Raw genomic sequence first — 22,960 nt, 5'->3', positions numbered from 1 at the left:
TGTATAGGTGATTCTTGGTTGTAATCCTAGCTCTTTTGCCCTCTGGAATATCATATTCCAAGACCTTTGATCCTTTAATGTAGAAGCTGCTAAATCTTGTGTTATCCTGACTGTGGCTCCATGATATTTAAATTGTTTCTTTTTGGCTGCTTGCAGTATTTTCTGGTTGATCTGGGAGGTCTGGAATTCGACTATAATATTCCTGGCAGTTTCCATTTTGGGATCTCTTTCAGGAGGTCATAGATTTAGAATATCAGAGCACTCTTCCTTGATAATTTCTTGAAAGGTGATGTCTAAGGTTTTTTTTTTTTAATTTTAAAAAAACTTTATCATGACTTTCAGGTAGTCTAATAATTCTTAAATTATCTCTCTCCTGGATTTCTTTTCTAGGTCACTTGTTTTTCTAATGAGATATTTCACATTTTCTTCTATTTTTTCCCCCATTCTTTTGACTTTGATTGTGTTTTGATGTCTCATAAAATTGTTAGCCTTCACTTGTCCACTTCTAACTTTTGGGGAATTATTTTCTTCAGTGAGCTTTTGTCCCTTCTTTTCCATTTAGCCAATTCTTTTTAAGGAATTCTTCTCATCAGTGAATTTTTCTATATGTTTTTGTATTTGGCCAATTCTGCTTTTCAAGGCATTCTTCTCTTCATTGGATTTTTGTACCGCGTTTACCACTTGACCTATTCTGTTTTTTAAGGTGTTATTTTCTTCAGTATTTTTTTGTGCCTCCTTTGTCAAGCTGTTGACTCTTTTTTAATGATTTTCTTGTATCACTCTCATTTCTCTTCCCAATTTTTCCCCTACCTCTCTTGATTTTTAAAATCCTTTTTGAGTTCTTTCATTGTCTGAGACCAATTCATATTTTTCTTTGAGGCTTTGGATGCAGGAATTCTGACTTTGTTGTCTTCTTTTAAGTGTGTTTTGATCTTCCTTGTTATGATGGTAACTTTCTATAGTCAGGATTTTTTCTATTGTTTGCTCATTTTCCAGCCTATTTCTTGACGTTTAACTTTGTGCAAAAGTGGTGCTCTGCTTCTCAAGTAGAGGGGACACTTTCCCAATCTTCAGGTTTTTTGTGCAGCTGTTTCTGGAGGTAATTCTGGGCACCTGTAAGTTTTTGACTCTTCCAAGATGTTATGATTTAGGGAGAGGTGTGTTTACTGCTCTCCTGTACTGTGTACTGGTTTGTGAGTAACCACAGTCTCTCTTTTCAACCCTGGAACTGTGACCCGGGTCCCTGCTTCCCTGTGGCCAACCTCTGCTGTATTTGTGCTTTTCCTTGAACCTGTGACAAAGACGCAGGACTGTGACCCAGAGCCAAGGGTAGGCAATGCAACGGAATCGTGCCCCTGGTGTCAGCAAAGGGACCCCTGTAAATCTTTTGACCCATTGTCTGATCCCCTTACTGTCTGTGGGCTGAGAGGTCTGAAAACTGTCACTAATTCAGTTGCCCTGAGCCCTGCTTCTGGTTTGCTGGGGCCCACCCAGTCTGTGCTGGCATGGCCAGAGTTGGACTGCACTCCTCTCTCATCCTGGTGCAGCAGACTTTTCCTGCCAACATTCTAAGGTATCTTGGGCTGGAAAATTGTTTCATTCTTTCTTTTTGTGGGTTCTGCTGCTCTAGTATTTGTTTAGAGTCATTATTTAAAGGTATTTGAAGGGGTTTGGGGGAGAGCTTAGATGATGAGTCCCTGCCTTTACTCCACCATCTTGGCTCTGCTGCTTCCATTCCCCCCCACCCCATGTATCTTTTTAAAAATCCTTCCCTAACTCTTGAAGATAGTGGGATTCTGAAAGCTTCTTTAATATTTTTGACATACTATATACAACTTCAAGATATATAGATATACTTTTTTTGTTATAAGAATTGATACTGAATCCTTAAATTTAATCTTCTTGTTTCTTATGTTTAGTACCTGATTCTCAAGCTTGAAAGGCCTGCTATAGTCCAGAGTATCACATTTGGAAAATATGAGAAGACGCATGTCTGTAATTTAAAGAAGTTTAAAGTCTTTGGTGGAATGAACGAAGAAAATATGACAGAGTTATTATCCAGGTGAGTTGTAATTTGGGGAAGTAAACAGCTGACTTATAAACAATGCAATTGACAGCACTTTTTTTTAATAGCTATGATTGCTCATGATTGATTTTTTCCCCTCAAATTGATACAGAATGTTACTTCATAGTAGCTTAAAATTAATCTTTTTAAAAATAAATTTAGATGATATATATACCATGACTGAAGAGTTATTTTTTCTTTTTCTGATTTTGTTCTTTTTCCTTTCTATTATAAAAGGGAAAAAGTTAATAATTTTAGTAGTTCTCTATTAATTTCAAGTAGTCGTTACTAAATAAAGCAGACTTTATCATAGTAATGATATGGTACATTCCAGGAAGAGTAACTATTTTCAATCTAATGTTAGTATGAGGGAAGTCATATGAATTTGGGCTAATGGACAGGAACAAGAATTAAGATGGATGGATTTAGATTTCTTTTTCCTCATTCTCTTCCATGACCCCAATGAATTAGTGACAATTAGCAGCCATTTGATTTTACGTAAATGATTGTGGAAATTAAAAGCCACCCTTGAGCCTTGACACTACTCTTCTATTTAATATAAATAAAATATTCCATTCTAATGTGAGGAGAAATTTGTGTGATATCCCCATTGTTAACTATTTTAACATCAATTGTGTTAAGATGACAAGTCAGTTGTATGAGTAATTATTTGGACTTAGGAAGAAAGAATGGATATTATTGGAATGACTGCAACCAAGGGGTAATAGATCTTCTTTAAAAATGAGTCAGACTGTGAAAGAAGCAATGAATAATTAGGCTTAAATAATTTATTTTTTTGTGAAATAATATTAAGCTGTGTTATAGAATACTTTTTTTTATCAGATTAATATAATACATTTACCACTTTTTCCTTAGTAACTGACAGTATCTTCCTGTGTGTCATATATTTTTTAAGATTGTGAAATATGATTTTCAAGAGATCAGGCTGCATACATAAAGGCAGTTGAACCTAAGGTACACATATTTATTTGAATGTTAAATTTGCATTCTTAAGCTCACAATAAACTGATGGGATTTCAAACTAATTTATCCATTTGTCAGCAGTAGTTGCTTTGTTTCATATGATACTAAATTGAATTTTGCCATAGTCACAGCCCAATTAGAAATTATGATAATGTATCATAGAAACCTGAGAAATTAAAAAATATTTTAAAAAATCATCATACACTTGGCTGAGTGGGTTCACATAGGTTTCACTCATATTATTAAATGGGGGAAAAGGAGGCATAGAGATGTGAAGTTGTTTGCCCATTGTCATACTGGGTCAGTAACAAAGCTGGGTATAGAATTGGGAGTCTTGAGTTATAGTCCCATGCTTTAACAAGTAGTTCCACACTGCCACTAGCACTTATTAAAAATTAATATAGTAAATCTAGCATCATAATACTTTTTCCTTTATCGTGTTTAGTAGTGTTGAGCAATGAAGTCAGATTTGGTAACCTTATTTATTTTTTCTCACAGTGGCTTAAAGAATGATTATAACAAAGAAACATTCACCTTGAAGCATAAAATTGATGAACAGATGTTCCCATGTCGATTCATTAAAATAGGTAATTTTTTTTAGCATTCTGGGATAAAAATAAATTCTCTTTATACTATTTCCCATATTGAAACTGACACATTTTGTTTTATTCGAGTAGAACATTCCTTCTTGTAGCTTTCTTATTTTAAAGTTTCTTATAAAATCACTTGAGCTGTAGTGATTTATAGTGCTGATCCTGAGCTGTAAAATTGAACATTTCTACCAAAAGTAGAGGTATTATATCTGCACTCAAATGCCAGTGACTGTGTGAAGGCCCATATAATTGTTTAGCCAACCCTTTTTAGTGCGGAAATATTGGATTAAAATTAGATCCATTTTTAGAGTATTTTCCACTAATTTGAGATTGGCAGGAAAGTTGAGTATCATTGTTAAGTTCTCTGAATGTTTTTTGTTGTTAAAATGAGATGATGGCTAGTCAGATTCCTCCCAAATAAAAATAGTGATTTTGTGGAGGGGGCAATAATTTATCTGTCAGAAATTTTTTATATAGTTGCTACTCTTTCCTACTAAAGAATTTTACTTTTATAGTGAGTGAAAAGACATGTTTTTCAAAAGGAATATACAAGAGATTTCTCAAGACCTCATGTATATGAGCAGGAACAGCACTCACAGCAACTCCTCATTTGTTGTAATTTTTCTTCTGTGATTAGCCTAGACCCATATATTAATTAGAAAAATCTCTCTTCTGGGGCAGTGTTTTTCATTTGCAAACCTAGCCATTGTTCTAATGGAGAGGCAGTGTGGTGTAGTGAAAGGAGCAATGGACTCAGAGTCAGAAAATCTCAGTTCAAGTCCTGAGTCAGCTGCTTACTGATTGTATGACTTTGGGCAAGTGATTTAACTGCTCTTACCTGTTACATGGGAGCAATTGCACCACTGACCTCACAGGATTAGAATGAGAAAGATGCTTTATGAATCATTGCTACTTTTGTAAAGGGGATTTATTGTTAGACTAAGTGGTCATAATTTTTAACATATTTTGTAATTTATTCATCGTATCATTTATTAATATCATTTGATGTTATGATAAGTAGTAGTAGTTGCCAAGAGCCATGTTTTAGCTCTGTATTAGGAAGTTCTTCCCAGCAATTGTAGATGTCGAAAAATGGGATGAAGTTCCTAGGTAGTTAAATGAGCTTCCTGTTACTGAACTCAGAAGCTGGACAGTACTTGACAGAATTGTTTGAGAGAATTTATGTGTCAAATGCCAGTTGAACTGCATAGCTTCTGAGTCCCTATCCAGCTCAAAGGTTCAGTGAGTCTGGGAAATTAAACCTATGCTGCTTTTTACTAAGATATATTTGACAACAAGTTGTGGAGTTTTTACAGTGACTTCTGAAACTATTTTCTCCCAGATGTATTTCCCTAATATAGACAAGAATTTTTCCATGTCATAGAATACTGTGGATATATTTACCTTCATTGTGTTGATAAACCTGTTGATTAAGAATAATAGCCTCAAGGACTTAAGGACAGAAAAATAATAATTCTTCCAGAGAATTATAATCCATGAACAGTATTGAAGTATTAATATACTTGTACTATTGTCTTTTCATTGTAATTTCTTTTGTACTTGATTTGTTTCTGACCCTGTTTTTCACTTCCCGCTTATTAAAAGGTAGCTACCTCAATTTAGTGAGGAAGCAACTGCTTTTGAACAGCAAAGTTTACTTAACTCCTAGATTATACTTCTAATCTTAAGTTTAAATGTTCAGCTAATTTTCTTGAATTTTGTAGTGCTCCTTTTGTGTTTTATACAACTTTAGTGGTTTTATGTTGCATTCTTTTTATGACTTAAGATCTTTTTGAATATTTGCTTTTATATTAGGTATATTTTGTTACTCATTGTTTTAGACTTTCCAGAGTCTTCCTTATTTTTCTACCTCATTTTGAAGAGAAGGATGATTAAAACAAAACATAGATTATCAAAGGCATTTACTTAGTTCCTTTCTTGAAAAATTTCAGGAAGAGAGGAGTCATCTTTGTGTTTTGGATTGATTAACTAAAGAGTATTTTATTGATTTAGCATTTTGTGGACGATGATGTGTTGTCCTGGTACAGTATTTAAAAGAAGTAAGAGACCGGAACCAGTAAGACAATCAGAATGAGCACAAGGTTAATCCTTTTGATGCATATGAAAGTTATGCTTCTAACTTTCTAGATGAATTCTGTATTGGTCCTCTTTGCTTTCCTACCTTTGTATAATAATCATTTCATAGTGTCAGGTGGGGTGTTAGTGTTATTTTTTAAAGGTTGTTTTTTTTTTAACCCTCTAATGATTTGAAACTGACAGCATGTAAGCCACAAATGACATTTTGTTTTTAAGGTAGTGCTTTTGCTGAATATACCATCTTCATTTTCTTCTTCGTTTTGATTAGGTATTTCGTGTCTTTTACTTTTTAAGGTCTATCAGCTTGCTCTTGCATCAAAGTGGCAATTCAGTGAGCCTGAGTGGTAGTTTACATTTTAGGGATGAATAGTTAAAATGTTTCTGAGAACAAAAAAGAATTGCTGGGATGCTTTTCTTTCTTGAACTACTGTGCTGTTCTTTGAATGTTCTAGTTCAGCTTAAAACAAGCCTGTCCCAAGAAACACGGTTTCTAAATGTGAGCAGCTCTCCTGCAAGGGGATTTAGTGATGTGCAGTGTCTCAAATCATTCATATTTGGCTTTGGAATGTGGTGATACTTTCAGTAGTAGATTTATTCTTATGTAGGTTTTATTATTATACTAATGCTTTCCATATTAAAATAAGTTTATATACTAGCTTACTGCAAAGAGGGATAAGGGACCTCATGTTTTCTGAGGGTTTGGGAAAAGCTTTTGGGTACCTGAAAACATCCTGAGGATGATCATTATGATAAGAGCACACTCATATATCGATAGTCCTTTAAGGTTTTCACAACACTTTCAGCAGCCTGTGAGGTAGCTGGTATAAGAATTATTATTCCTGTTTTACAGCTCTTGTCTGTGGTAGCACAGTAGTTCTTGGACTTGGATCCAGTTTTTATGGCCAGAAGTCCAATACTCAATACGCTCAGCAGAATCATACAGAGCTGCCAGTGTGGGGAAACCTGTATTATGATAAGGAGCAGCAGTTTTGTTAATTTCTCTGTACAACAGAGAATAATATATTAAGTGGCTGGAAATAGTTGCAGATGATTCCTTGAAGTCCCTTCTGGTTCCAAGATCTGAGTTTATGCTAAACCAAATCATCTTTTGGGTTTTGCTTAGATTGCATTTGTTAATATTGGCTTATTCTATTTTGAATGTCTTTTGGCAATTGCAGATTTATTTGCCCAAGTTTCTACTTGCATGAGTGTACCATATAAATCACCAGGCCTACATCTCTTATCTTAGTCTTTCATTCCATTTCACCAAGATTTTAATAATTCCCTAACCACTTTATCAGTGATGCTCAATGCTCTAGGGTAGAAGTTTGCTAATTTATCACTCCTGTTTGGCTTGGTTGACCTTGGAGAGAAGAGCCATGAGCAGGTGCTCCTACCTAAGGGGCTTAATCTTTAGCACCTATATCAGCAAATTTGAGGCTTTGAAAAACTAAATGGTAACCTGTCTCTGCAAAAAAGTTTGGGGACCTTTCATATAGGAGATATAAAATAATTATTTTGAAGTTTATGGTTACATTGGAAAGACAGAGGTGAAATGAATAGAGGACATTTCAAGGCTTGTGGTCCTCTTTTCTCTACCCAAAACGGTTTTTTAACTACTCAAATTTTGCTATACTTTTTATTTTAAATTTTTATTAGTTGCAAAGAGAGAACCTTTAATCACTAATGCTTGCAAAATTATGAAACTGGGACTTCTTAGATTGAGAATTTCTTTTCATCAGTAGTGCAGAAATCTTGCAGTTTAGGTTTAATGAGTAGATTAATAATTTAGTCATATTTTATGTACTAAAATGATTTGTGGTGGTTTTGTATGTTGATGAAGTCAACTTTTTGTTCCTTATCCTTATAGGAAAGGATATCCTTTTAGATTATACAAGAAATTCTTTTGTGAGAAGACGGAGGGAATGTCTTTATATATGTTTTATGGAAAATTGATGGTTTCTAATAGCCTCTTTTTATCCTTTGAATGGATCATTATAAGAGGAACAGAACAAATTTTCCTCAAATCTTTTTTTTTTTTTGGTCTTTCTATAGGTAGCATTATTGGCACAGGTGATAATCTGTGATGATTTGACTAGGGCTCTATACAAGTCTAGCAAATGTTAGTTTTAAGTCATCTGTTTTGTGAGTAGTTTTTGTTTTACTCATCAAAAACTGAGGATAGTTCGGCAGATTTTTTTACAGCTCTTATGTTGTGCAAAAGCACTGAATATTGAGTCAGAAGACCTGGATTCAAATTCTCGCTCTGCTGCCTGTTAGCTGAATGATCCTAGGCGTTTATTTTATTTCTATTTCCTCATCTGTTAGATCTGCTATTATGACTTGTGAGGATCAAATGAAACAATGTATATAAACCTTAAAGCTATCCAAATGTCAGCTAATAATATTATTATTGGTGGACATATTATTAGTAGAATGTCTGGAATACATACAGCACACTTATTTTTCATAGATCATATTTGCATATGCTTAATTGTACTTTGCCTCAGATTGTTTTGTCACTATTCTAGGTCTGTGATTCTTACTTTTTCAGACAGGCAGTATGACAATGGGAAAGATTGCTGGCCACCTTGTGGTCAGGAAAGCTGAGGTCATTTCCCATTTCTTATTGTCCTCCTTCCCCTCCTTGACACCATGGTCACGGACAGATTACGGAGCCTCTCTGTAGGCTTTCATTGCCATGTGTATAAATGTGGGTGATGATCTTGCACTCCCACTTCCCTACTTCAGTGTTCTATGGAAAGTACTTTGTAAATCTTAAAACACTGTAGAAATGTAAGCTGTTTCACTGACTGTTATAATAACCTTGAGCACATCAGTTGTGTCATAAACATCCAAAGCATCCAACTGGGTGCTGGGCATAATAGTTGCTAAAGAAATAATAAAAGGAAAATGTATCATTAAATTCAGAAATAAGCACATGCAGTGAACTCATCAAAATTCTGTCAGTAAAATGTGTACAGAAGATAAACTTGAAGAAATGAGAAGCACAGTATGGTCACTGGTAATGTAATTGGAGATAGGTGATGTATTTATCAGCATTACTTCGTTGAATAATGCCTGTATCTGTTCCAGAACACATCATCTTTCTTCTCAAAACCACCCTACTCCTGACTTCTCCATGTCAGTACATCATGCCACCATTCTTCTAGGAGTCCAGGGCCATAACCTAGGAACCATCCTTAAGTCTTCACTCTTATCTTAATTCCCATAGCTTTGCTAAGTCTTGGTAATTCTGTTTCCATATAACAACTCTCAGATTTGTCCTCTTTGGTGCAGTCACAGTAGAGCTGCCCTAACTTAAACACTCATCTGTATGATTGCCATACTTATGTATTGGGTTCCCTGTTCTCCATACTTCACACAGCTACCAAATTGATACTCTTAAAGCCCAGATCTGACCATGCTACCCAGTAAACTCTAATGGTTCCCCATAGTTTCTAGGATAAAATATAAATGCCTATATTTATCACTTAAAATCTGACTTCAGACTGTCTTTAAAATCTGACTTCAGACTGTCTTTCCAAGTTGATTACACATTCTTCCCTTGCACCCACTCTATGTTCCAGCCAAATTGGCTGTTGCCTAAATTGTGTGTATGTGTGTGTGTGTCCCTCTCCATTCCATGGTTGGTTGGAATATGCTTAATTCAATTCAGTTTAACAATGTGCTGGGCACAGTGCTAGATGCTAGAATTACAAAGATCACAACCATTTTGTCAGAAATAGCACTTGCCCTTAAGGAATTTATATTCTACTATATGCAACTTGTGTATGTATCAGCAAATAAGAGATAAATACAAAATAAATACAAAGTAATTAGTGGGAGAGAGGGCAAGGGGAAATGAAAACTAACAACTAGGGGAATCTGGAAAATCCTCTTTCCCCCTTCTACCTAGTCATCTATGGAAGTCCCTGAAACACAGATAATAAAAAGGTGCTGTTTGTGCTTGCCCACCTAATAGCACCACCACCACTCCCCCATGATCAGATGACCTATTCCTATAATCCTGTCCCCACTCTGTCTTTGTACAACTAATTTTCAGGACTTTTTTTTTGGGGGGTTAAGTGACTTGCCCAGGGTCACACAGCTAGTAAGTGTTATGTGTCTGAGGCCAGATTGGAACTCAGGTCCTCCTGACTGCAGGGCTGCCCTTGTGCAACTTATTAAGGTACAGTTTTTCACAGCTGTGGTACTCTTGGCAGGTAGCAGGTGTGGAAGGTTCACATGACTCAGACAGCTGGCTGTTCCAGCTTGTGTCCCAGAGTCCTACCAGTCTAACTTGTCCCCGTGTAGGTGCTTAATAAGCAATTTCCACATAATTGGATCTACTGTGGTCCACACCATAGACTGGCCCTCTTACTCTTGGAATCTGGCAGAGAAGCATCTATAGTTTAGGACAGAATAAACTCCATTCTAGAATTGAACCTAGGGAACAAGGATAGGAGACAATCCAAGGAATTTGGGGTAACGGGGAATAACTAATCTTGGAATCCTGAGACAAATCTTTAGTCTGTTTTGTTTTAAATAAAATAGAAAGGGCTCTTGCTGACTATTTGTCTCCCTGTGGGCTACAACTCTACCTCAACCCCCAAATGCTGTGGGCTACAACCTGGCCTTGTCAACCCTACCTTTTCAGATCTTTACCTTCCCAAAAGGCTCAGCTCGAGTACCACTTCCTACTTTCCTACTGAGGCCCTATTGCTTTTTTGTATTTACTTGTCTATGGATGTTTCTTCCTATCCCTCCAAGAAAGTAAGCTTTTTGAGAGCAGGGATTACTTTTCTTGAGTCTTTTTATTCCCATTTCCTAGCACAGTGCCTGATACATGGTAGTCTCTCTCAGCACCGACAGAAACAGACTTTTTCCACTGACCTTCTAAGTTATCTTTGGCATTCGTGGATTGAGGAGTCTGGAAACCTCCACAGCTGCCTGCAGTTCAGTCCTCGGAGGCCTGCTCCAGGTTCACTGTGGCCTGCGCGCCCATGCCGCGCTGCACTCCCAGCCTGGTACGATACACCTTTCTGATCATTCATCCAGGTTGTCTTGGGCTGGAAATTTGTTTCACTCTGCCTTTTTGTGGGTTCTGCTGCTTCAGAATTTGTTTAGAGCCATTTATTATGAGTATTTGGAGGGGTTTGGGGGAGAGCTCAAGCAAGTCACTGCTTTCACTCCACCATCTTGGCTCCGTGCCCCCCCCCTCCTCTCAATAAATGTTTGTTAAATCTAATTGAATATCTGTTTAACTTCAAAACTAATTTGGTCTTTTGGTCACGCTCTTTGTATTCTTGACTTCAGTAAACTGACCTGTATTTGGAGCTGGAAAATCAAACCACAAAATAAAAATTTTTTTAAATGCTTTTAAAACTTAGAAATATTTAAAATATGATCTTTTTGAAGTCCACAGGTATCTGTTTTGGATCTCTTTCTTTGTCATTTGTATAGTACTTTTGATCCATGTACTGTCCCTTTTCCCTGCTTTTGTTCATATTTATTTTGTCTTACCTAGATTGTAAGCTCGCTGAAGGCAGAAATATATCTTAGATGTTTTATTCCTCATGATAATATAGTATAGTGATGTGAGCATATTAGGGACTTAATAAATATTTGTTGGGTTGACTTTTAGTGAATTCAACTTTAAATTTCCTTCCTTAGAGGATTTTGAAATACTGCTTGTAGCCTTAGAAAAGACTTCTGATGCTTCACAAACAGCATGATTATGTATTCAGAATTTCTCTCAAAGTCAGTAGTTAAAATGTAGCAGTGACAAATATAACTGTCTTTAGGCCCATGTTTAAAAAAAGAAAGAAAGAAAAACCTTCTGAGGAGCTTAGGCTCAGTTTTCTGACTAATTATTTGGTTTTTCAAAAAGTGTTAATATTCCTTAGAGGACTCTAATACTCTATATTATAAATACACACAATTGAAAAAACTGTACAGTGTCAAGTGAGACAGGCTCTTTTAGCCGTGGCTGTGTCTAGATAGTGATAGTAAAGCAAAAAAAGAAAAGAAAGAGAAGTTCATTTAAAAAATTAAAAATGCACACAGAAGTTGAATAAAAGGAAGTTCAGAAGAGGACAGGCAAAGCATTGTGTGTTCTTTTGTGTTGAATTTAATATATACTAGCAAGCAAGCATTTATTAAGTGCTTATTGTGTACCAGACATTATTCAAAGCACTGGGATTACAAAGAAAGGTAAAAATAGCCTCTTCTCTCAAGGAGCTCACATTCTAATTGGGAGATAGCATGTATTTAACTGATTACTTAGAAGGTAGATACATACACAGTGGCGGGAGGGAGGGAGGTAATATCTGAGGGGAAGGCACTAGCAGTTGAGTGGACTAGAAAAGGACTACACAAAATAGAATTTGAGTTGAAATTGCTTACAGTAGGTCAAGTAGTATGCTGGGTGCTGAAGATAAAAGTACAAAAAATATAACAGCCCCTACTCTCAAGGAGTATACAGTCTATTGGCAGAGACAATATGTGTGTTTATAATTATATACAAAAGAAGTACAAAGTAGGGAAGGAGAGCGGAGAAGTTGGGAGTCAGGAAAGACTTTGAGTAGAAGAAGGTAATTGAACTGTGGCTTGAAGTGAGAGATTCTGTGAAGCCGAGATGAGGAGTCAGTGTACCTTAGAGAGGGTGGCCACTGCCAAGTCATGGACGCCAGAGATGGATTTCCCTCTGAGAAGCAGAAAGAGAGTTTGGATTCTTGTCAGATAAACTGGAAAAATGGATCAACTCCTTTTCTTCTCTTTTGTATGTTTTTCTCTCACTGACTTTATTGCCTTATTTTGTCAGCTCAAGTTGTTTCAAGGGTAAAGTGAAGTCTTGCATGTCAGATTAAAATACCACGTCATCATACTGGTGTCAAAAATGGAATCTGTTTCAGTGCAGAGTTTATTTGGACTGTTGACCAGCATTGTGCTACTAAGAGCCTTCCTTGGAGGATGCTGTCCTCTGGGGCACTGAGGTTTTAGTATCTATGTGATCTTTGTTGATATAGCATTTTATCTAGGGATTTGGCTATTTCTGGACATGCTTTTTAAATTTTTTTTCTAACTCCTTAAATCATCTTGAAACTAGGCAGAGAAAATTAACTTTATAATTTACTTCTGATAGAAACCTTGGCTTTTGGAATTGCTCAATTTGAAGTTAGATGGGTAGTAGGGAAAAGAAGGAGCATATTCTTTTGAGTATGCAGTGTAGGAAAAACAAGGCACAATGTTCAGTGAAAAACTTGAATTCGTACAACCTGGGTTACTTCTCCAAGGAAATGAAATAAGTACCTACATATGTACTCAGTTGAATATAGATATTTAGAAAGTAACGGACTAATTTTTTGTTTCTAATGCAGTCAGTTTCATTTTGCCTCATGAAATAATCTAGATGATAGAATAACTTTTCTAATGTTATTTTTATTGAACTCTTTTGTTTCTATATCATCTTCATTTCAAAGTATGTTCCTCCCTAATAGTCAGGCACAGAGAACCATCCATTGTAACAAAGATTTTAAAAGAAAGAGGGATAAGAAAGGAGTTCAGGAAAATCCAACTAGCGCATTGGCTATGCTGACAATATATGCAATATTCCACATCCCTGAAAAAGTCTACAAAGAAGGAAAGGGATTATACCTTCTTTCCTGGGGCTACATTTGCTAACTTACTTTTAATAAACAATTTTTCCAAGAACTTAGCATTTATGTAGAGAAGGAACTGGAGAGCAGAAGATACTTGAGGCAAGAAGCTCAATTAGGAGGCAAACACAATAGTTAAGGCATGACGTAACAGAAGCCTGACTGAGGATGGTAACCACATGAGTGGAGGAAAGGGATGAAGGACACTGTGGTGGTAGAATAGATACGATATAGCAACTGGCTGAATATGCTGGATTAGGGAGTAACAATTCAAGGATACCTTAATATGCAGAAATGAATTTCCCCCAACTCTAGTTTTTCCTTATTGCAAATAGCATCAAATAGAAACTGCTCTTTGTGTCACTTAAACCTCACAACCTGACTCCAACCTACGTTTCAGCCTTATTATATAGACCTTTTTATTCACTCTGTGATCCAGCTAACCTGTCTTTCCTGCTTTCACCATCTCTTGTCACTGTACTTTTTGCACTGACTGTCCCTTGTGCCTAGAATTCATACTCTTTTCACTTATGACTCTTAAAATTTGTTGTTTCCTTCAGAACTCAACTGAAACACCATCCTTAACCTGAAACATTTCTTGATTCCACCCACCCTCTTGCTGCTACCATTCCTCCCAATTTGCTATGTTTATTTTGTATATATATTCTGTAGATACATGTTGTCTTTTCTAATCTAATGTAAGAAAAACTCATTGAGGTCAGGAACTGTTTCATTTTCATCTTACCAACCTCAGCAGCTAGCACAGTAGTAGCTATTTAATAAAGCTTATTGGTGACTGACCAAGAGGGGTGGAGCCAAGATGGTAGTAAAAGCAGGCTCTTGCTTGAGCTCTCCACCAAACCCCTCCACATACTTGTAAAAAATGATGCTAAACAAATTTTAGAGCAGCAGAACCCTCAAAAAGACAGTAAAACACATTTCCAGCCCAAGACAACCTGGATGGTTGATGGGAAAGGTCTGTTGTGCCAGGCTAGGAGAGAAGCATAGTTCAGTGTGAACCTCTTCAGCAAAGACTGGAGCCCAGCAAACCCGAAGTAGGTCTTAGGAATCAAAGGGAGCTGTGGTGATTTCCAGACTTCTCAAACCACAGATGCCAAAGACAGGTTGGAAAGTCAGTGGGAAAGGTCTGTTGTACGTGGGTGGGAGAGGAGCACGGTCCAGCCCTGGTCCTAGCGCAGCCTCAGGGAGGGGGCCACAGTGGCAGTGGCTGCTTCTGGAGCTCTTGGTCCACAGATGGTGGGGTGATCGAGCAGCTGATCAGAGGGGGATTGTAGGGATGTCTTTGCTGGTGAAGAGGCAAGAATCTCTTGCTTTTCCCATGCTTGGATCTGGGTCCCAGTCCTGGGTGGCTTCTGGGGTGAGGAGAAGCAATGGCATAGCAGAGCTTGTGACAGCAGAGAAGAGGGAATCCTTTTCTCATTTCCGGGGCAGAAAATTGTGCCTGTGGTCACTCACAGACCAGAGCACAGGCCAGGAGAGGAGTAACACCTTTCTTAGAACATAACCACCTTGGGAGAACTGAAAACTTATAAGTCCCTAGAAGTATCTAAGAAAACAGTTGCACAAAACTCTTGAAGCTTGGGACAGTACACCCTCCACACTGGAAGCAGACCCCTACTTTAACAAAGAGTTAAAAAGTCAAGCAATTTGCTGGGAAGATGAGCAAACAGAGGAAAAAAAGTCAGACTGTAGAATCTTACTTTGGTGACAAGGAAGATCAAAACATACAACCAGAAGACAACAAAGTCAAAGCTCCTATATCCAGAGTCCCCAAGAAAAATGTGAAGTCATCTCAGGTGATGGAAGAGCTCAAAAAGGATTTTGAAAATCAAGTAAGAGAAGTAGAGGAAAAATTGGGAAGAGAAATGAGACTGATGCAAGAAAATCATAAAAAATGAGTCAAGAGCTTGCTAAAGGAGACCCCAAAAAATGCTGAAGAAAATAACACCTTAAAAATTAGGCTAGACCAAATGGCAAAATATGTCCAAAAGCCAATGAGGAGAATGCCTTAAAAAGCAGAATTGGCCAAATGAAAAAGGAGGTCCAAAAGCTCACTGAGGAAAATAATTCCTTAAAAATTAAAATGGAATAAATTGAACAAATAACTCTATGAGAAATCAAATTATAAAACAGAACCAAAAAGAATGAAAAAAATTGAGACAATGTGAAATATCTCATTGGGAAAAAAAAACTGACCTGGAAAATAGATCCAGGAAAGATAACTTAAAAATTATTGGACTACCTGAAAACTATGATTAAAAAAACAACAGCAGCAGCAACAAAAAACTGCCTGGACATCATCTGTCAAAGAAATTATCAAGAAAAACTACCCTGATATTCTAGATCTGGAGAGTAAAATAGAAATTGAAAGAATCCTCCTGAAAGAGATCCCCAAAGGAAAATTCTCAAGAATATTATAGCCAGATTCCAGAGTTCCCAGGTCACAGAGAAAATATTGCAAGCAGCCAGAAAGAAACAATTCAAGTATTGTGGAAACACAATCGTGATAACACAAGATTTAGCAGCTTCTATATTAAGGGAGTAGAAGGCTTGCAATATATTCCAGAGGTCAAAGGAACTAGGATTAAAACCAAGAATCACCTACCCAGCAAAACTGAGTGTAATCAATGAGGGGGAAAAATTGGCAGAGCTAAATAGAAAAACTGACTTTCAAATACGAGACTCAAGAGAAGCATGAGGGGAAGCAAGGTGGCGCAGTAGATAGAGCTTAGGCCTTGGAGTCAGGAGGACCTGAGTTCAAATGGGGCATCAGACACTTGAAACGTATTAGCTGTGTGACCTTGGGCAAGTCACTTAACTCAATTGCCTCACCAAAAAAAAAAAACAACCAAAAAACAAAAACACAAACAAGAAAAAAAAGAGAAGCATGAAAAGGTAAACAGGAAAGAGAAATCATAAGGGACTTATTAAAGTTGAACTGTTTACATTCCTACATGGAAAGATGGTATTTGTAACTCATGAGACCCTTTTCATTATTAGAGCAGTTGGAGGGAATATGTAAGGACAGAGGGTACAAGGTGAGTTGAATATGAAGGGATGATATCTGAAAGAAAATTAAGGTGTGAGAAGGATTGTACTGGGAAAAGGAGAAAGGGAGAGGTAGAATGGGATAAATTATCTCACATAAAAAGGAAGAAAAAACTTACAGTGGAGGGGAAGATGGGGGAGGTGAGAAGGAATGAGTGAACTTTACTCTTATCAGATTTGGTTTATAGAGGGAGTAACATACACATCCAATTGGGTATGGAAATCTATCTTACCCTAAAGGAAAGTGGAGGGGAAGGAGATAAGAGAGAAGGGAACAGAAGGGAGGGAAGATTAGGAGAGGGGGTAATCAAAAGCAAATACTTTTTTTTTTAAGTGAGGCAGTTGGTCTTAAGTGACTTGCCCACAGCTAGGAAGTAGGAAGTATTATGTGTCTGAGGCTGGATTTGGACTCAGGTCCTTCTGACTCCAGGGTCTGTGCTCTTTCTACTGCACCACCTAGGTGCCCCAAAAGCAGACACTTTTGAGGAGGGACAGGGACAAAGGAAAGAATAGAATAAATGGGGGCTGGGATAGGATGGAGGAAAATATAGTTAAGTCTTTCACAACATGACTTTTGTGAAGGTGTTTTTGCATGACTACACATCTATGGCCTGTGTCAAATTGCTTGCCTTCTCAACGAGATGGGGAGGAGGGAAGAGAATTTGGAACTCAAAATTTTAGAAACCAGTGTTGGAAGTTGTTTCTGCATGCAATTGGGAAATAAGATACACAGGCAAAGGGGTATTGAAATCTATCTTACCTACAGGAAAATAGAAGGGAAAGGGGATGAGGAGGTGGTAATAGAAGAGAGAACAGATTGGGTGAAATGGGAATCAGAATGCAGTCTGTCATGGGGTATGGGGAGGGGAGGGATGGGGAGAAAATTTGGAACTCAAAATCTTGTGGAAGTAAATGTTGAAAATTAAAAAATAAATAAATTGGAAAAAATAAAATGCATAAAGTAAAATAAAAACTGATTAACAACAAAATTATATTTGTTTACATAGCTGTTCTGTCATACTAGATTGTGAACTCCTCAAGGGCAAGGCACATATCTTCTTTTTCTTTGCATTCCCAGGCACATATAATCCCTTTTATCTTCATAGTAGATATTTTAGAATGTTCATTGAATTTAAGTCCTTACATTATTACCCATCATCCTTAATGTTCTGCATTTCTAGAAACCTGTAGGTTGCAAGAGGATGACCTTTTTAGGACCTTAAAAAAAATCCTAGGTCATTTTATCTAGTGATTTTAGGGAAAAATGTTTTGTCTCTCAATTTTATACCAAAATTATCTTCATAAAGGAATTGAAATTTAAAAAATAAAGCTAAAAAAATAAAAATAAAGCTTATTGGTTTGTTAATTTGATTGGAGGGCCAATTGATTTGTTGATTTGAAGTTAGGAAGGGAGTTTGGTGGCCATTAGGATGACAAAGAAGGTTCTCAGGCAGAGAGACAGTATGATAAGACATAATTTTTGGCAGCAGTGTGAGGTCTGGATTAGAGCAGGAAGAGTAGAGCTGTGGGAAAATCTACCTAAAGCATATTTTACTAGTTTAGGTGGATGTTAATGAAGGCCTGTACTATCTTCATGTTAACTTGCAATGAGAGAGGATGGCACAGATGTAAGAAAGAACTCATGTTTCCTGACTTGAAGTTCAGGGCTCTCTCTCTAATATCATTCTTCTCTCTGTTTCCATATTTGAAGTATATTCTAGACTGAGTAGATTTTTGTGAAGCAGACTTTCTTTAACATTCTGAGGGAAGATGTGGTCTAATACCCAAACAGGTGACTTAGAGTGTGTTTTTTATACAACCTGTTCCTAAGCCTACTGTAAGCACAAATGATGAGATAAGTTAAATATTTAAAGTTAATGTGTATTTATCCTTGTAAATTTAATTGATGTTTAACAAAAATCAGCACCTTGTGCTATTGAACAAGGCATTCTAGGCTCATGTATTTGTCATATATTAAGACTACCTATGTTTGTTTTAAGGATCCTTTGCTTGTCATGTTTGTATTGGTGTAACCATTTTACTTAGACTTTCATACAGTGTTCGTTTTATAATTCAAATGCAAAGGAACACTAAAAATCTGGTTAAATGAATTATTCCTTGAACTTAACTGTCAGTTTTTTAGTGTAAGGCCTACATAGTAGAGTGCTAGAGTGAAGTGTGTTCTGGGTTCATTGAGTCCGGGAGATCTGGACTCAGATTCCCACTGGGACACTTACTAGCTCTGTCAGCCTTGTCAGTCTGACAAGACACTGCACCTATGTATGTCCTAGGCAGCTCCCTAGGATTGATCTACTAAGTCATAGGTTGAGTGTGATCCACCTTTTGATCTATAGCATTGGAGGAGGTTCCCATAGACAGTTCTGTAGGTTTTAGGTTACTCCTGCGTTTCCTATACTATTAGCCTTTTTTGTTATTTGGTAGTATTCTATTTGAAATGTACACATTTTAAAATGTTTCCTTTTTTTTCCCTTTCTCTTAAGTTCCTCTCTTGTCCTGGGGACCCAGCTTTAACTTTAGCATCTGGTATGTTGAACTTAATGGCATTGATGATCCCGATGTTGTGCAACCCTGTCTCAACTGGTATAGCAAGGTAGGACTTAATTTAAAACCCTTTTATTGCATTTCCAAAGCCCTGTAAGTTACTGGTTAATAAAGAAACATTTATTGAGAATTATATTAATATCCTGAGAATTATATACATTTGACCCTGAAGCTTTACCCAGAGCACTACTATTATCATTGCCAAACCATCTAGCTCCAACAGGATATAAAATATATATTGATTTTAGAAAAATGTATTTAATATGAAATGTATAAGCTTGTTCTTGAGAAGCAGTATGATACAGAGTAGAATTACTAGTCAGTAAACATTTCTCAAGCTCTTACTACGTACCAGGTTCTGTATTAAACGTTGAGAACTCAAGTAAGAAAAAGATAGCCTCTGCCCTCAAAGAGCTTACATTCTAAGGAGGGAATACAGTTTACAAAAGGGAATAGAAAAATAGGGAGTGGGCATGGGACAGGGATAGTATTGATGTCTAGAAAGTCTGAAGCTGAGCTGATTAGGGAATGAAGTTTGGATGGCCTTGGCCCCTTCCCAAAATGAAGACACCAGGAGGAACTCACCAGTGGAAGAAGGAGGATGGCATAGCATGTGTTCTGGGGTGAGGAGGCTGAAGGGGCAGATAAAATGAACAACACTTATACATAGCTCAAAGAGGGGGAAGGTTGTTTTACGTAGTACTGAACTGATACTCTGAAAGGTTAGGCGTTTATTTTATTAAATAGAATGATTATTATATATTATATCATGTTATATATATGACACTGCTTCTAACACTTTAGCTTCCCTCCTCTTCACTCTCCTTTCCCTACCATGGCAAATGACATATAAACATTCAGATGTAGTACAGGATAATAATAACAATAATATTTATATAATTCTTTAAGGTTACAGAGCACTTTCTCAGTATTATCCCATTTTTATCTTTAAAAAAATTATTATACCCTTTTACAAATGAGGAAACTGAGGCTGACAGAAGTTAAAGTGACTTGCCTAGAGTCACAAAGCTAGTAAGTATCTGCCATGGATTTGAATTCAGGACTTCTTAACTCCAAGCCCAGTGCTCTATTTACTATGCTACCTAATTATCCATTTTCTGTAAAATTAATGTTTTAAAGATTTAAAATAATTTTTTTTTAACTTAATAATAGAATTTTTATATATACTAGGTTTTCCTAAACCTTTTTTGTCCAATCTTTCAATAGCTGCTATTCAATACCACAACAGAATGGAAAAGACCTGTTCCCCCCCCACCCCCCCATAAGCAAATTTGCCCTAGTTACATTGTTACATTAAGATCAATATTCCATACAGTTTCTTGAGATTTGATTTCCTGTTTCCTTCTGCACTTAAACTTCTCTACCCGGTTTGTTTGCCATCCCAATAATATTGAACCATTAAAAACTAAACCACCTTTCTTTTCTGAGATCCAGATTGATAGGTCCTAGGGAAGTCAGGATATGTATATTGTTTTATATTCTTGTAGACCTTGCTTCCTGTATGACCTTCTGTTTACTCAATAAAGGAAATGATCTGTGCTTAGATTAGTGTGATAATAGAAATAAATCTTTTTCAGTTAAGTGTGTAGCTCTCCTATATATCAGTTTTGCCCAGGGCAAAAAGAGTTTAGAGGGTCCTGCTGTACCCATGGGTTATATGGAGTGTTCAAGGAGGATTGGCATCTCCAGTGTAAGAGCTTGCTGAGTCCTTTGCAGAGCTGCTCATCCACTTTTGGTGGCACTCAACTTTTACCTGTGGCTCTAAGAATTGTAGCATGTGCAGCAGTCACACCTTGGTAAACCATCTCAGATGGGCCTCAAACTTGTTGGTGAGTTAGTAAGATATCTACACCAAGCATGTGAAGACTTCCCTCAGTGGAGTGAGCAAATGAGAATAATTTGTTCCACTGGCCATGAAGGAGGCTGAAGTAGGGGCTGTGGAGTGCTCAGCACCTGATCAGACATTGAAGATGCCGAGGTCATCTACTGCATCCTGGGCCATTGCCATGCATCCTAACTTTTGTCTTGCCACTGGACTGACTCAGTGAGACCGATGACTTTATACAGCTCTGCCTCACTTAAATCCAGTTCACGCATGAGTTAAGGCATCACCCTGTGTTGTAATTGATCCTCTTTGAAAATAAAGAACAAACAACAACAGTTATCCTCTGTATTCAGATATTCTAGGATAATTATTATAATGGTCAGTGGAAGTATGACTTAGTTAACTGGAAAGGAAATTCATCGGTAGTGTATTCTAATTGTAAATTAGAATACCCTAAGTTGCTTTGTAGCCTTGAGCCAGTCACTAATATGTTTGTTTTCCTTGTGGCATTTTCATAAGAGTACCTGAAAAGGCAAAGCTGATACATAATTCCTAGGTGGAAAAATGTTACTTATAAAGGATGGGGAAGCATAGCATTTTTCCTGTAAGCTTTTTACCTGTGGAATTTTTTGTTGTCTCCTAAAACAGTTCACTTTTTTGGCTCTGTATATTTTGATATTTGATGACCTTTGGTTTAGTACTTGATTAATATGCTTATTAGGCAGCCAGGTGGCACTGTGGATAGAGCTTTGGGCCTGGATAAGACCTGAGTTCAAATTTGGCCTCAGACATTTACTAACTGTGACCCTGGGCAAGTCACTTAACCTTGTTTGCCTCAGGTTCCTCATCTGTTAGATGAGTTGGAGAAGGAAATGGCAAACTTAACTAGTATCTCTGCTGAGAAAACTTCCAAGTAGGGTCATAAAGAGTTGGACACAACTGAAAGCAACTGAATAATATACTTATCCTGTATTGTTCTCTCTTTATATAAGTCTTTTCTCCTCTATTAGGCTATAAGTTCCTTGAGGCTATATATTTTTTGTGTGTATTCCTTAGCTTAGTGCCAGCTGTAGAGTAGCTGTTTAATAAATACTTGTGCAGGCTCATTTCACACTCTGGCAAAGTTGTGCTTAAAATTCTGCAAGCTAGGCTTCAGCATTATGTGAACTGAGAATTACCAGAAGACCAGGTTAGTTTTCAAAGAGGCAGGGGAACTAGAGACCAAATTGCCCACATTCTCTGGAGTATGGAGAAATAAGGGAGTTTCTGAAATGCATCTACTGCTTCATTGACTACATTGAAGTCTTTGACTATGGATCGCACCAAGTTTGGCAAGTCCTCAAAGAGGTGAGAGTACCAGATCATCTTACTTTTCTCCTGAGGAACCTGTATGTGGGACAAGAAACAACATTTTAGAATTGAACATGGAACAACTGATTGGTTAAAGATTGGAAAAGGAGTACAAGGCTGTGTATTGTCACCTTATTTATTTAACTTACATGCAGAGTACATCATGCAAAATGCCAGTGAAGGCCAGAATTGAGGTTTTAGGGAGAAATATGAGGGCAGGTACAGTGTCTTAAATAGACACTTTTAAAATGTTTCACAAATTCAGTTAATTAAATTTTCATAGAAATAATAATTGAAGTCATAGGAGTAGATGAAAGAGAAAATGGAGAAAATTTAGAAAGAGAAAAGGGCTAATGGCAGAGTCTTGTGACCTGTTTGTTTTGTTCTGTTTTGATCCTTGTTGGGCAAATCTTTTTCAAAAGTTTGATTGGTATTCCTGCCTCACTAAATATAGGATGGCAATTGAAAGTTTCTCCTTCAGAGCATCTTGTGATACTTTTAATGTCATCATCCTTATGATTAAATCTTATTGTATCTTATTGTATAGTATGGTAGCTTTAGAAAGTATAGCAATTGCGTTTCTGGCTTCAACATCCCTTCTTTTTAATAGTATATTCTAAAGGGAATTTGGGCTGGAAAAATCAGTTATTTGATATCTATCCTTTGTTGAGGAGCGGGACATGTCTGGTAAATTGGGGTTTTTTAATATTATCCTTTTGTAGGGACAGAGAAA

At 36.9% G+C, this 22,960-nt stretch overlaps 1 protein-coding gene across 4 annotated transcripts in view; it reads left to right on the top strand.

The window, feature by feature from the left end:
- Positions 1-22,960, top strand: part of MKLN1 (muskelin 1) — a 237,763-nt gene that overhangs the window by 68,558 nt on the left and 146,245 nt on the right. For all 4 annotated transcript variants that reach the window (XM_021002257.2, XM_021002254.2, XM_078153678.1 and 1 more), the window contains 3 exons: positions 1,920-2,062; positions 3,548-3,636; positions 18,971-19,080. In XM_021002257.2, the coding sequence (XP_020857916.1) occupies positions 1,920-2,062; positions 3,548-3,636; positions 18,971-19,080 (342 nt within the window). The remainder of the gene's footprint in view (positions 1-1,919; positions 2,063-3,547; positions 3,637-18,970; positions 19,081-22,960) is intronic.

This window comes from Phascolarctos cinereus, unplaced genomic scaffold (assembly GCF_003287225.1).
Source record: "Phascolarctos cinereus isolate Bilbo 61053 unplaced genomic scaffold, phaCin_HiC Scaffold_1;HRSCAF=81, whole genome shotgun sequence".
Lineage (NCBI taxonomy): Eukaryota > Metazoa > Chordata > Mammalia > Diprotodontia > Phascolarctidae > Phascolarctos > Phascolarctos cinereus.
The sequence above is the reverse complement of the archived record's forward strand: the minus strand, read 5'-3'. Positions and strand labels throughout refer to the sequence as shown.